General features: G+C 47.2%; 2 protein-coding genes across 5 annotated transcripts in view; one reads left to right on the forward strand and one right to left on the reverse strand.

Moving 5' to 3' along the window:
* MEIG1 (meiosis/spermiogenesis associated 1) overlaps positions 1-3,662 on the reverse strand; it is a 17,527-nt gene extending 13,865 nt beyond the window's left edge. Inside the window, exons 1-2 of one of the 3 annotated variants that reach the window (XM_019509525.1) lie at positions 3,534-3,662; positions 2,055-2,190 (exon numbers count right to left, since the gene is read on the reverse strand). In XM_019509525.1, the coding sequence (XP_019365070.1) occupies positions 2,055-2,161 (107 nt within the window). In that variant the 5' untranslated portion in view covers positions 2,162-2,190; positions 3,534-3,662. Of the gene's footprint in view, positions 1-2,054; positions 2,191-3,093; positions 3,290-3,533 lie in introns of those variants that run through there. The other 2 variants (XM_019509522.1, XM_019509523.1) reach the window with 2 other exon arrangements.
* A 116-nt stretch (positions 3,663-3,778) lies between these two features.
* DCLRE1C (DNA cross-link repair 1C) overlaps positions 3,779-13,937 on the forward strand; it is a 39,684-nt gene continuing 29,525 nt past the window's right edge. The window contains exons 1-3 of one of the 2 annotated variants that reach the window (XM_019509517.1): positions 3,779-3,907; positions 4,196-4,247; positions 8,353-8,437. In XM_019509517.1, coding sequence (XP_019365062.1) covers positions 3,799-3,907; positions 4,196-4,247; positions 8,353-8,437 — 246 coding nt within the window. In that variant the 5' untranslated portion in view covers positions 3,779-3,798. Of the gene's footprint in view, positions 3,908-4,195; positions 4,248-8,352; positions 8,438-13,937 lie in introns of those variants that run through there. The other variant, XM_019509518.1, reaches the window with a different exon arrangement.

The raw sequence follows: 13,937 nt of genomic DNA on the forward strand, positions 1-13,937 counted from the left end.
ACCTGGCCCTCTTCAGCCTCAGCAAGAGAAGGCTGAGAGGTGATCTTGTGGCCACCTACAAATTCATTAGGGGGGCACAGCAAGGTATCAGAGATGCTCTGTTCACCAGGGCACCTTTTGGGATAACAATGAACAATGGTCAGACTGACCAAGAGCAGATTTAGCCTAGATATCAGGAAAAACTTCTTCACGGTAAGGGTGCCCAATATTTGGAACAGGCTTCCAAGCGAGGTGGTGCTCTTTGGGGGTCTTTAAGAGAAGGCTGGATAGGCACTCTTTCCTGCTCAGGCAGGGGGTTGGATGCGATGATCTGTTGAGGTCCCTTCTGACCCTAGCATCTATGAATCTATGAATGAAAGAATGTCTTCCTCAACTTTCCAGGAATATAAACTATTATCATGCCAGTCCACTTTACATTCATATTACTAATGTCATGGCATCCTGGAATTCCACCTGCCTAAATTAAACACAGTGTTTACTCCAGTGAAGTTATATCAAGGATGACTATGACCTACATTTCAGAATCTAGAATGGGTTTAAAATGCAACAGGAACTAATTTCAATTCATTGTTCATATCAGTGTATCAGTCTTTTTAGATCTATCTTATTCTACTGCTAAGCAGCTCCTTTTATTTAACTAAAAAGTCCTGCAAATTCTATAGCATCTGACAGATTTCATTGTTCTGTGGGCCAAACTTCAATGGCACTAGGCTGCAGCTCAGCCTACGGTTTGCTGTATTTCCTAGAATCTAAGATGTTGTTTAAGCAATAAAAGTTTCTAGATTTTTTACTGAGGAAGGTTCTACATTTCTTTGCTTTTATTTTCAAAACATGCTTCAAAATCTTAAATACAGACTAAACACCTTATTCAGCAAGATGCCACAGTACTAACATGAAAAACAGTTCAGTGTAGAAGTCCTGTCAAAAGCAGAAATGCCGGTCATAGTCAAAATACATGAGAGATTAGAAAATCCAAACTACTGCATATGATACTTGGAAAAGTCCCTAGAAATTCCTGCAGCCCTAGGAAACAACAATTTGGGAGTGGTAGAAATCTACATCTTTGGCATAACTTTTGTTACAGGCAGCTTTTGTTACATAACGACTAGTTTGTAACAGGCTGAGGGGGGGATCTAGTGGCCTGTTACAAACTAGTCAGAGGAGACCAGCAGGCACTGGGGGAGTCCCTGTTCCCCTGAGCACTAATGGTCACAAGCTGGAAGAGGGCAGATTCAGGCTAGACATCAGGAGGTGCTACTTTACTGTCAGGGTGTCTAGGATCTGGAACCAACTTCCAAGAGAAGTGGTGCTGGCTCCTACCCTGGGGGTCTTTAAGAGGAGGCTGGATGAACACCTTGCTGGGGTCGTTTGACCACAGTACTTTTTCCTGCCATGGCAGGGGGTTGGACTTGATGATCTGCTCAGGTCCCTTCCAACCCTACTAACTATGAAACTTGATAGGCTTTTTTGGCAAACAAGGATAAAGGGTCTTTAACTCATACTGCATGGGGTTTAGCAAAGGTCTGTACAAAAAAGGATAGATACCAGGTCCTCTTCTATAGCTACTGCCATGTTTTAGTAGTAGTTCAGCAGTCCACATTCACCCTAACCTGGGTTTTGCAACTAGTGGCTCTATTATATGCAAACTGGCAAGGACTACAAAGGTTATTTTCCCTTTCCACCATGCAACAGCACAACACAATTTAACATATTCAGTATATTTTAGTAGCACTATTTTGGAAAGATTGTTCTGCCTGTATATCTGTAGGTTCCCATATGGGAAACATACAGCTGAATTAGGCCAGTGGTTCTCAACCTTAGGCACCAGACACCTCTTCATTGACTCAAGACGCTCCTTGGAAAATGCCAGCTATTTGCTTTCACTCATTTTTAACTACAGAAAAATAATAACAGCAATTTTTCTGTTGCAAAGACCTCAGAAAGACCAGAAGAGGTCAGCATGTGTTGAACACAAACAGTGAGTCTTATTTGAAGTCTCTGGGTTTATCTTGGGAATCGTGTTTGCACATCTAACTGTGCTTATGACTACTTACATGTCACTAGAGTTAACTGGCTTGCCACTGCTGGAGGTCCTGGCCTCATTTGGCAAATATGCTGGTCCAGTGCAGCTGGATAGACATGGCACATTTTGGTTATCCATGAACTCACGTGGATTTTCCAGAAAAGCTCCTGCCAGAATGCACACAAAACAAGAGCACAGACATAATGGGCCCATTCAGCGTATACAAATAAAAACCCAAAATTGAAAATCTTGGCCTCTTGAAAATCAGGTTTTAGTATGATGATTGATGTGACTGGTGATGTACGTGCCATTTGTATCATCCAGGTGCTCTAGCAGTCCTGGACCAGGATCCTAAAGCAAGAGACAACTGATGGAGGCAGAAAGAATGGAGAGAAGACAATGACAAGAAGACAGTTGCTATCCAGCAGGCTGGGCAGCCGGACCTCATGGTGCTGTTTGCTGTGGATTATTTCATTGTTCATGCTTTCCCTGAAGCAGTCAATATAGCAGTCAAGGTTTGAATTAAGTCCACTGTGAGGTGTCTAATCTGATTTTGGGGTGGTTTTTTTTTAAATGAATCTCTTTCCCCCTCACCTGTCTCACACCTATCGTCTCCTACGGTCTCTGATCCTCACTGCCCCATTCGCATTTTCACAGACCTGCATTTTCTGTTTCACAAAACATCAGCAGACTCTCCCCATGCCTGAAGAAGGGCGTTTGTGCCTGAAAGCTCGCAAAAAACAATTTTTCCAACTACTGAGATGGTCTAATAAAAGACATCACCTCTACCCAAAGCCCCTTGCATGGCTACGCACTCATTTCCAGAGGCTCCTGAAGATTCAAACCCCGCACTGCGCCCACAGCGCCTCCAGCTACATCTACAAGACTTGGGGTGTCTCCAAGTCATGCGGCTCCGGGGGCAGGCGTGACCCCCAACCTGCGTGCCCAGCTCCTGGGCCTCGTCAGCGCGGCCCCTCCCCACAGGCAAGCCCAGCACCACCAGGTCTTAAATACAACATGATTGTATCGGACACTCAAATATGATCGTATTTGCTGAAAAATGAACATACACTAAAAGAAATCAGGCAAACACATGTGCAAATAAGTTGTCTTCCAATGTCCTTTACACTGCTCGCTATCCCTTGGCATCGAGCGCGCAAGATTCGAGTCCTCCAAGTCGACACATTTCTTCATTTCGAGGCGAGCCGCTGTAAGAAAACACTGCCAGCGAAGCCGAATGCCTGTTCCAAATCTCCGAGAGTGATCTGGGGTTTGCCGCATCCATCAGCTGCCTCGGAAATGACCCGTGTTTTACGATTATCCACCCTCCACCATGCAACAGCACCAACACCACAATTACTGTACACCCTGATAAGCCGCACAGCCGTGGTCTTCCAGCATCCCAGAATGCCGTGTTCCTCCCCACCCCGCCCCGCCTGTGGACAGACTGTCCCGTCCCCCCAGCGCTCCTCTGTGGGGAGGGGGGAGGGGCGGTGCCAGGGCCACTCACCCCTATGCTGTCCTCGCGCCGCGGCCGTTTGCGGTCGCTTAGCAACCGGGGGGCGGGCGCGGGCCAACCAGCAACGAGCGTAGCGGAGAGGGGAAAAGGGAGGAGTCGCGCGCCCAATGGGAGGAAAGGCCCCGCCCCTGCGGCTGACGCGCGGCAGGAGCGGCTCCGCGATTGGCTGCCACCGTCTCCAATGGGAGAGGGGGAGGAGGGGCCTGGCGGAAGCTGGGCCGCGCAGGGAGGCGGCGGTGACGGCGGCGGCGGGGGTATGAGCAGTTTCGGGGGCCGCACGCGGGAGTACCCCTGGGTGTCCATCGACCGCTTCGACCGTGATAACCTACGCGCGCGGGCCTACTTCCTGTCGCACTGCCATAAGGGTGAGCGCGGCGCCCGGGGCGCAGGATGGGGGGCAGAGCGCGGAGCAATCCATGGACCGGGGCACGGGGGGGGGGCAGAGCGCGGAGCCATCGATCGGACAGGGGCGCAGGGCAGCGGGCGGAAGGCAGAGCAGCCAACTGCCCTGGGAAAGGGATTGGCCTGGCACTGGGGAGCCTGGCTGCTCCAGGTATCCCGTCTCCACGTCTAAAAGTTTTCTGCGGCTGACGCAAAGTGGGTCCAGGCCCGTAGGAATATGCTGGGAATGTTTATTTCTTTCTTCCTTGCAGATCACATGAAGGGGCTGAGGGCGCCATCCTTAAAAAGGCGACTGGAGTGCAGGTAGCGTGGGTCGGTGGGCAGTTCTTGACATAGGATCGTGAGCACACGTCATTTGGGCCCTTGTCATGTGTTACGTATATTATGCGAATAACTGGCTACCCACACGATAAATGGAGACCAGCCACATGTGCAAGTAATGATCACCGCATAACTTGAATGCCATGTGCCCCTGGAGGCTGGCGGGGCATGGTGAGCTCCCGCAGGCAGCTGCAGCGCTGTCAGGGGCGGGGTGAAGGCAAGTGCTGACCAGCAGTCGGTGACCACCTGCAGAAGCTGTCAGTGGTGGTAGCAATTGAGGATAGCCTGCAGACGTTGGCTAGGGGGGTGAATGGCAAGTGGCAACTGGCAGCACCTTTTTGTAGGGGGTGCACCGCCAAGCACAGGGAGTCCACATGCAGCCATGCGCACCCTCTACGCATTGCCACTGTCACTTAAAAATGTCTGTGTAGCTACGAAAAGAACCAGCCAGCTGCAAATTTAATGCTTGAAAATATGTTACCTCATAGTTGGTTTCTATCCAGCTTTAAGTGGCAGCATCCTTAGGCTCTAGGGACCTGAAAGCTGCACTTTTTTTTTTCTCTCATTAAAACGTTGTGGATAAATAACTGGGTCGTGGGTCGTGCACTTGCTTTTGCAACTTGACTGTTTGCCCAAACCACACAGCTTCCCCCACCACATCTGTTGGTTTCTAACCAGGGCTTATCGCTCTGCATGATGTGCACAGCAGCTGTTTCCACATCTCTGATCAAAGCGTGAGAACATTTGAACATGTGTCCTGCTTTTTCACTTTGGGTAGAGAAGATGTTCATGATCCATATTAGTACTGTCCAGACCCCGGTGTACAAACCATTAATGGAAAACACAAGTGATTTAATAACCAAGCTGCAAGCTGTAGGGAATAGGATGAAGAAGATGAGTTTTGGAGATACTTTTTCTTTGTTCGAGCCATGAGTTCATTTGTTGCCTCCTCATCAAGTGGCGGCATCAACAAACTTAGGGCATTTATACACATACTTTTTTGTCCTGCAGTGCGCTGGAGATCTGCTGCTTCAGAGCAGGCTCAATTAATCAAGTCTTCTCCACATGTGAGCTGAGCTGAAGTGCACTTTGCTGTGTGCAGTTGTATAAGTGGCAAAATGCACATCCCCACAGAAAAAGGCAGCAGTGCGCTTTTGAACTAAAGCACCTCCTATGTGTTTTAGTTCAAAAGCACACCACTGCCGTTTTCTCAGTGCTGACACATTTCACCACTTATACAACTGCAAGTGTTGCAGTGCTGGGCGCTTTTCAAAGCATCCAGCATTACAATGCTTGCATTTGTAAAAATGCTCTTAGTTTTTCACTACAGCCTACTGTTCCCAAGGTCATTGTAAACAAATTGGAACTGCTGCTGCCCACTGCAGTTATCTGCCCAGAAATCCTTACTATTGACTAGATGTGGGCCAGATTCCAAGTTCCAATAGTGGACTTCTGTACTTTGAAAATTTGCAGCAGAATCCCAAAGTAGGTGGATTGTGCTTGGATCAGATCTGTTAAAGTGTAACAGGTGAACTAACATCTCTGATTGGCACTAGATTATTTGTGTTCAGACCTCTACTATGCAGTGTCCTCTATTTTGACCCTGGGATCAAAATAAGTGCCTTGTTTTGGGGCTGAAAAACAGCTGTGCATGTAACTGGAGTATGCACTTAAACCTTAATCCAAGAATACTCTCAAAGTACAGAGTGCTGCGGTGTTGGCTAGTATGAAGCTGACCTGCTACCAGTGTTCCCTCTAAACTGCGTGGTGTGCACGGCCATGCACGCCGTCCAGTGTAAAGGGAATGCTGCCTGCCTACCCTTGTTTTCCTGGCTTCTGATAATTTCAGGGCTGCTATTAGAAACCTTGAACATGAAGGAAAGTTGCCCTGAAACTGACTGGTCTTGTTGTTTGCAAGGCTTCTGTTATCAGCACTTTCCACAGTTGCTTCCCTTCATTGTTTCATTGTAGCTGCCCAGGGGCATGATTGTTACCCAATAGAAAATTGAGCTGATAGATGCCATACACATTAGTGGCTTATGCATTTAACTGATATACAGATAACTGGGGTTTGTTACAATATCAGTAATAGGCAGCAGCTTGGCGCTAGGGTTCTGGTATGCAGTTAAGCAAAGGATGCACTTACTGAGTTTGCATGTTGGTGGAGTACACTGTAAACTAGTGCCTTCTGCAGTGACCTGTTTACTGTTCCCAAGGAAAATTTTGGCTTCTCCCTCTCTCTCCCCATCTTCCCAGAGTAAAAGTAGGTGAAATAGTACAAGAAGCTTTTCTGAAGGGAAGACAAGTAAGGCCTGGTATCTTGCTATTATCTGTCTTCAAAACAATATTTTTCAAATAGGCAACCGTCTTTTCACAAACCATCCTGTTTTGGGTTATTCTCCAGAGCTGATGGTGAGTTTACAAGTTGTAGTTTATTGAACCTCCCCTTTAAAAAGCAAATCAAGAGTCTCTCTGCCAGCAATAAAAAACTGGAGATCTTTTCCCAAAGTCTAGACTAGCATAAGGAACCACATTCCCAGCTCTGCATCAGAGCTTGGGATAGTTATCATCTATTCCAGAGAAAGCACCAAAGCCTTAAATTCAGATCATGACAAAGGTCCCCGATGATAGGCTCTTAACTAAGTTAAGTAGTTACAGGATTACAGGGAACATCCACATGTGCATTAGAATTGACTCAAAGACAGAAAGCAAAGAGTGAGTATAAATGGTCAGTTTTCACGATGGAAAGAAGTAAAAGGTGGAGTCCCCCAGGGATCTGTGTTAGAACCAGTGCTGTTTAACATATTCATAAATGATCTGGAAAAGGGGGTGAGTAGCATTGTGGGCAAACTTTCCAACAACACAAAATTAATTTGGAGTGGTAAAGACCAAGGTGGACTGTGAGGAACTACAGAAGGATGTAGACCAACTGAGCAAATGGGCAACTAAATGGCAGGTGCAGTTCAATGTAGATAAGTGTCAAGTGATGTACCTGGGCAAAAATAACTAAAACTATGCCTACGCTATGATGGGCTTTACATTAGCAATTACTACGGAGGAGAGATCTAGGAGTCATTGCAAACTGCTTGCTCAACATCAGCTCAGTGCTCAGCACCCATAAAAAAGGCAAACAAAATGATAGGAGTAAGAAAGGAATTATGAACGGAAATGAAAGCATCACAATGCCCCTTCATAAATCTGTGGTGTGTCTGCATCCTGAATACTGTGCCCAGGTCTGGTCCCCTCACCTCAAAAAGGATATAGATGAACTAGATAAGGTACAAAGAGCAGCAAGGGTGAGTCTGGAGGGGCTTCCATATGAGGAGAGACTAGGTCTATTCTGTTTAGGAAAGAGATACTTGGGGGGAACATGATAAGGGTTTACAAAATACTAAATGGTAAAGAGGAAGTCAATAGGGATTAATTATTTATTCTCCTCAAAATAGAAGAACTAGGGGTCACAAGATGAAACTAGGAGGTAGTCAGTTTAAAGTAACAACAGGAAGTTTTTTCACACACCGGGTCATTAAAGTGTGGAAGCTGACAGTTTAGCCAGAATCAAAAAAAAAACTGTATTGGACAGTTTTTTGGAGGAAAGGAGCATTAGTAACTACTGAGCATAGGAGTTGTAAATACAGCCTCTGAAGCAGAACTTCCTAGACCTTAAATGCCGGAGACTGCAAGTAAGAGAGGAACAACGAGGAAAAAAACCCAACTCTGGTCATACCCAGCCCACTGTGCTTTTCCACGTCTATTCTCTGCCACTGTGTAACACTCTGTACAAAAGATGGCAATTCTTTTGTTCTTATGACAGGAAAGGAATGGAGGAAGGATTTTTTTAAAAACAAAGTGGTTGTAGGTACAAACCCATATTATTTTGGGAAGGCCTACAGACCGGCTGGAGGAACAGAGCTTGAGTTCTGCCAGGTTGAGGTAGAACAGTTCCTTGGATTGCCCCACATTTGCAGGGCTGTACTTCCCTTCAGGTGGGGGGCAGGTCTAGCAGATATGCACTGCCACAAAGTTATCTAATGATTGTTGCGTACTCTGTTTTGAAAACTAAGTTTGTTATCTTCTCTCTGCACAGCCTAAAAGTTCATTTATACTGTTCTCCAGTAACGAAGGAGCTGCTGCTGACCAACCCAAAATACAAGTTTTGGGAGACTCGCATTGTAAGTTACACTTTTTTCAGGTTAAAGCAAGTTGTATTCCTTGTCAGTAGACAGGTGTGTGGTGGGGGGGACTACTGCTTCTCCAAAGAAACAGTATTAAATTTCTGTAGTTGGTATCACTATCCACCTAAAACGCTGAGTAACTTATGTCTCATTCTGGTCTTCGGAGTGGGTTTATTTTTGTTTGGTTTTACTGCTGCCTTTCTGTCCACAAGCAACTTCATTCTTCTACTCTGTTGTTTTAGCATCTAATTATACCGCTTCCTTTTTGTTGGTTCTGTATTACTTTCTACCTGACTTCTGAGTATTCCTTCATACTTTCCTCCTCTTTTCTTGTCTTTTCACTACCCCCTTTTCTTTTAACATGTTATCCTTCACTTGTTTTAAAGCCTCCCCTTTCTAATTTGTCAGTGTTATATCCCTCTTTTTTTAATGTCTTTCTTCCAACTTTGTGGGATCTGTATCCAGATGCAGAATTCTTACAAAACACAATTTGCCTGCTTGAATTGTAGTTGTAAACAGTGGAAGTTGAATGCCATACTCCTCGAGCCAGTGTTGCATTATACAGAAGTGACCTACTTGCAGCTGTTCATCTCTTCCACCCCAGATGTGGCACACATGAAATTGTGCCTAATTGAAAACTTCACCTGTCATTTTTCTATAAAGGGCACACATTCCTCTGCCTGGACAGTATGGCTGCATCCAGACAAGCATGGCCCTGTGGTATGTGGTACTGGAAACCCATCTACAGGGCCACACACTACATGTGCAAACATTCCCCACACTGCTACCTGGAAGTGCAGAGGGGTTTTTTTTGGTCTGGAGGCTCAAGAAAAACCTGTGCAGAAAAAAAGCAGGGTGGTGCACATAGCAGCAGCACAACCCACCCAAAACTAGAGCCTGGCTGGCCAGAGCCACGCTTCAGCTGCCAGCCAGGTTCCCAGCTGCAGGACTGCCATGGCTCCAGCTTCCCAGGACCCCAAGTAAGGCTGCTGGGACCAGCACAGTCCCCCCTACCCCACCCAGGGTAACCTGGTGCACGGCACAGTATGCATGGCATTCCCTAGGGACAAGTAGTGGCACAAGGTGTGCCGCAGCTACTTGTCCCCAGGGAACCAAACATCTGCACTGATCTGGACACAGCCTGAGTCTTATCTTGCAGTACTTGAGCCTGTCGCCTCTAAGCTTCTGAGCCAGAGATATGTTCTTCTGGGTGGCAAACATTATCCTGTGTGAAGTGCTATGTCTACCTATTGGATTGCACTGTATAGCTAAAGCATTTATAAGTATTTTACTTTGAGTTCCAAATCACTTCCAGTTATCTTGGTACAGGCACCTATTTGGTCTCTGTTAACTTGGGTTTGTGTAAATTGAGTAACTTATAAGCAAAAGAATTTGATGTAGCGCTAGTGGGATGAGTAGGGTAAAGGTTTTATTTAGGGGTGCACTGATAAATTGGTTGCCTATTGGATTGGCACTGATAAAAGGAGAAATGACTTATCAGCTATTGGCTTTTTTGATCATTGTAGCCAATAATTATGGCCACACTCCTGGAGCACCTTGGTGAGTAAAGTCCAGTCCCCGTGTCCCACCGCTGGCCTGCCCACAGCAGATTACAGGTCCCAGCAAGCAGTGGAAGAGGGAGGGTGAGTTGGGGAGCAGTCACAGGGTGCTGCTGTCAGCAACAAAGGGACTGTTACTGGCTCCTGCAGCTGCTGCCTCTGCCCTGGCAACACCACACACTCAACAGGGGCTTGAGCACAGGGGCTGCCACAGAGACGGGCTGTGTGCAGGTAGGGTAAGGCGCCGCGTGAGGGACATTCTGCTGTGCTGGGCACTGGGCGCCTTTGCAAAAGTGGCTTCTCCTGGGTGGGCTTGACTGTGTGGGGCTGCCAGTGCTGAGGTGTACTCTGGGACTCCAAACACACCCAGCACCACTGTCCATGCAAGGGTCCATCCTGTCCGGCCAAGACAGCAGCACAGGCTGTGTGGGGATTGGGTCTGCAGGTGGGAGCCGTGGGTCAAGGGGTGACAGGGTGGCAGAGTGGTTAAGGCACTTTGCTATGGCTCTGGAGCCAGGAGTTTAAGCCCTGCTCTGGGCTCATGTCAAAGGCCGCCCTTGATTAACCTATCTGTAAATGGGTATCTGGCCATTCAAGCTGGGGTGTCAAGTGGCCAGGTGTGATGCTGGCTATATTACCCCTTTGTGTACCATTGACTAAGTAACTGGTGTTCCTTAACCATGCTAAATCAATGGACTGTTAGGTTTAAATGGACCTTCTGTGGTTCTGTAGTAACTCCCAGAAAAGAGACATAGTCATTAAGCCTGTTCAGACTGGAGTGTCTTTGGGCAGCCATATGCCAGGTAAAACCAGCTGCCTCCAGCTTGTCTTCCCCAGACAGATTTTTAATAATGGGTCTCAAACCACACAGTTTGAGGGTGGGCACATGCAATCAAGCCACACAGTTTGCAGGTGGGCACATACAAACAAGTTCCTGGGAGGAAAACTTCCAGTCTGTAGTAACTGCCAATGTTCCCACTGTTACTGCGTGATGAATATGAGGTAGTTTTCCCCTCCATGAAAGTCAGGTAAGATGCCTAGCATTACTGGGCGCGTCTACATGTTCATTAATGCACAGTAGTTACTGTGCATTTAGTTTAGTACTTGCTTAATGAAGTGCTAACTAAATGTGCAATAACTACAGTTACTTTGCAGTAGCGCTGGCACACAGTTTTTTAGTGACCTAAAAAAACAGTAGCCTAACACTACTGTGCAGTAGTGTATTAGCATGGTTTTTGCCTGGCATGCTCCTGCACAGTGTTATTCGGCTACTGCGCATTAAGCATAGGGAAGGGTAAGTAAGCATGTGTCTTGTCCACCTCCGCGTATTTCTTGTGCAACAGTAAAGAGGGAAGAGTTTTTGGAACAGTTGCAAACACTGTGTATTTGATTCCTTAGCTGCATGTCCCTGAGGAGGTGACTAGTAAAGGCAGAATGCCCACAAGGTTGGAGCTCTGAGGAAAGGTATGCTTAAACTTTGGAGTTTGGAGGGAGTCAGCACTAGTCCTATGGGTATTTCTGTATGGGGTGATACAGGGAGCTTTTGTATATGAAGTGAGCCAGAGGCCAAGGCAAGAGCTGGTCTCCGATCAAGAGGTGCTCGAGAGCAGTGGGACATGAACAGCAGCCTGGCAGGTGTCGATCCATTAGAGAAGGAAGTTCTTTCAGGGCTGTGATTATTTTGTCTAAGATTAGTAATGCAGGAAGGCTCCATGTGTAGAGATCAGCCTGATCTTTGTATTTACAAACATCTGTGCAGCGTTAAGCCGTTTTTTATAATTGTGCTTTCTAGGTTTGTATTTTTTAACGACTTAGATTCATAGACAGATTCATAGAGTCGGAAGGAACCGCAGTGGGCCATCTAATCCGACCCCCTGGCAGGCAAGAAAAGAGTCACCAACGCTGGGGTCAGATGACTGTCCAGTCTCCTCTTGAAGACCCACAAGGATGGGGCGAGCACTACCTCCCTTAGGAGCCCATTCCAGATTCTGGCAACCCTGACTGTGAAGAACTTTCTCCTAATGTCCAGTCTAAGCCTTCTGTCTAGTAGCTTATGGCCATTGTTCCTTGTCGTTCCAGGGGGTGCCCTGGTGAACAGCACATCGCCTACTTCATGTTGCTCTCCCCTTATGGATTTGTACGCTGCCACAAGGTCCCTTCTCAGCCTTCTCCTGGAGAAGCTGAAGAGGTTAAGGTCCCTTAGCCTTTCCTCATAGGGCTTTCCCTGCGGGCCTCTCATCAGGCGAGTGGCTCTTCTTTGGACCCTCTCCAGGTTGTCTGCATCCTGCTTGAACTGCGGCATCCAGAACTGGACACAGTACTCCAGCTGCAGTCTGACCAGTGCCATGTAGAGGGGGAGAATTCCTTCCCTGCACCTGTTTGCGAAGCACCTATGGATGCATGGCAAGGTGCGATTGGCTCTGCTAACTGCTTCATCACATTGGCGACTCATGTTCATCCTGGAGTCAACAGTGACTCCAAGATCTTTTTCTGCCTCAGTGGAGCTGAGAAGGTCACCCCCCAGCCTGTAGGTATGATGGCAGTTCTTCCTTCCTAGATGTAGCACCTTGCACTTGTCCTTATTGAATTGTATCCTGTTGCTTTCTGCCCACTTCCCCAGCCTGTCTAGGTCGGCCTGGATCTGGTTCCACCTCTCCAGGGTGTTAGCTGCACCCCATAATTTTGTGTCATCTGTGAATTTGGGTGCTTCCCACCCCCTCATCCAGATGGCTGATAAAGATGTTGAACAGCACCGTCCCCAGAACTGAGCCCTGAGGGACTCCACTGCACACATCTTTCCAGGTTGACACCGACCCATCCACTACCATCCTCTGAGTGTGACTCTTGAGCCAATTTGCTACTCAGTCTACCGTGTAATCATCTAAGGCAAATCCCTTCGGTTTATTTATCAGGATGGTATGGGATACCTTGTCAAAGGCCTTCTTGAACTCCAGATAGATAACATCTACCTCAACTTCTGCATGTAAACAATTAGTGGCCTTGTCGTAAAAGGAAACTAGGTTAGTCAGGCAGGACCTGCCTGCTAAAAACCCATGTTGTTTACTCCTCCACATCACATTAGTCAGCGGGCTCTCACAGATGTGCTCCTTGATAATTTTTTCTAGGATTTTCCCAGGGATAGAGGTAAGGCTGACCGGTCTATAGTTCCCCGGGTCCTCCTTTCTCCCCTTATGAAACATTGGGACGTTAGCCCTCTTCCAATCCTCCGGAACCTGACCCGAGTGCCATGAGTACTTACATATCTTTGCCAGCTATGACCCCCGCTAAATCCTTCATTACCCGTGGGTGGAGTCCCTCCAGTCCCGGTGATTTGAATACATCCAGTCCCTCCAAGTGTCTTTTTACTGTGTTGGCACTGACCATTGGTCGGCTGATGTTCCCTTTGTTGGCATCCATGATGTATGTTGAGGGTTTGTCTAGGTTCCCATTTAAGAAGACAGAAGCAAAAAACTCTTTGAAGATCTCTGCCTTGTCCCTGCTATCCATCACTAAGTCCCCCTGCCCGTCCTATATGGGACGCCACACCCTCTTTTTGCTCCCAAAGTACCTAAAGAATGACTTTTTATTGTCCTTAATCCCTGATGCTATCCTGAGTACTAGAGTTGCCTTGGCCTTCCTGACTGACTTCCTGCAGGTGCGGGCCAAAGAAGTATACTCCTCTTTGCTAGCTATCCCCTGCTTCTATTTCTTGTACGCCTCTTTTTTTTGCCCTTAAGGTATCTTGGATGCCCCTTGTTATCCAAAGGGGCTTCCTGGCCCCCTTGCCCCCTTTCCTCTCCCATGGGATTGACTCACTCTGAGCCCAAAGAATCGTTTCCTTGAGGAATGTCCACCCATCCTGGACCCTCAATGCATCTAAGTTCTTAGCTCTTAGCACCCTGCTAACCAATCCCAAGTCTATTAAATTCATCTTTTTT

This window comes from Gavialis gangeticus, unplaced genomic scaffold (assembly GCF_001723915.1).
Source record: "Gavialis gangeticus isolate Ggan-Ray unplaced genomic scaffold, GavGan_comp1, whole genome shotgun sequence".
In the NCBI taxonomy this organism is placed as follows: Eukaryota; Metazoa; Chordata; order Crocodylia; family Gavialidae; genus Gavialis; species Gavialis gangeticus.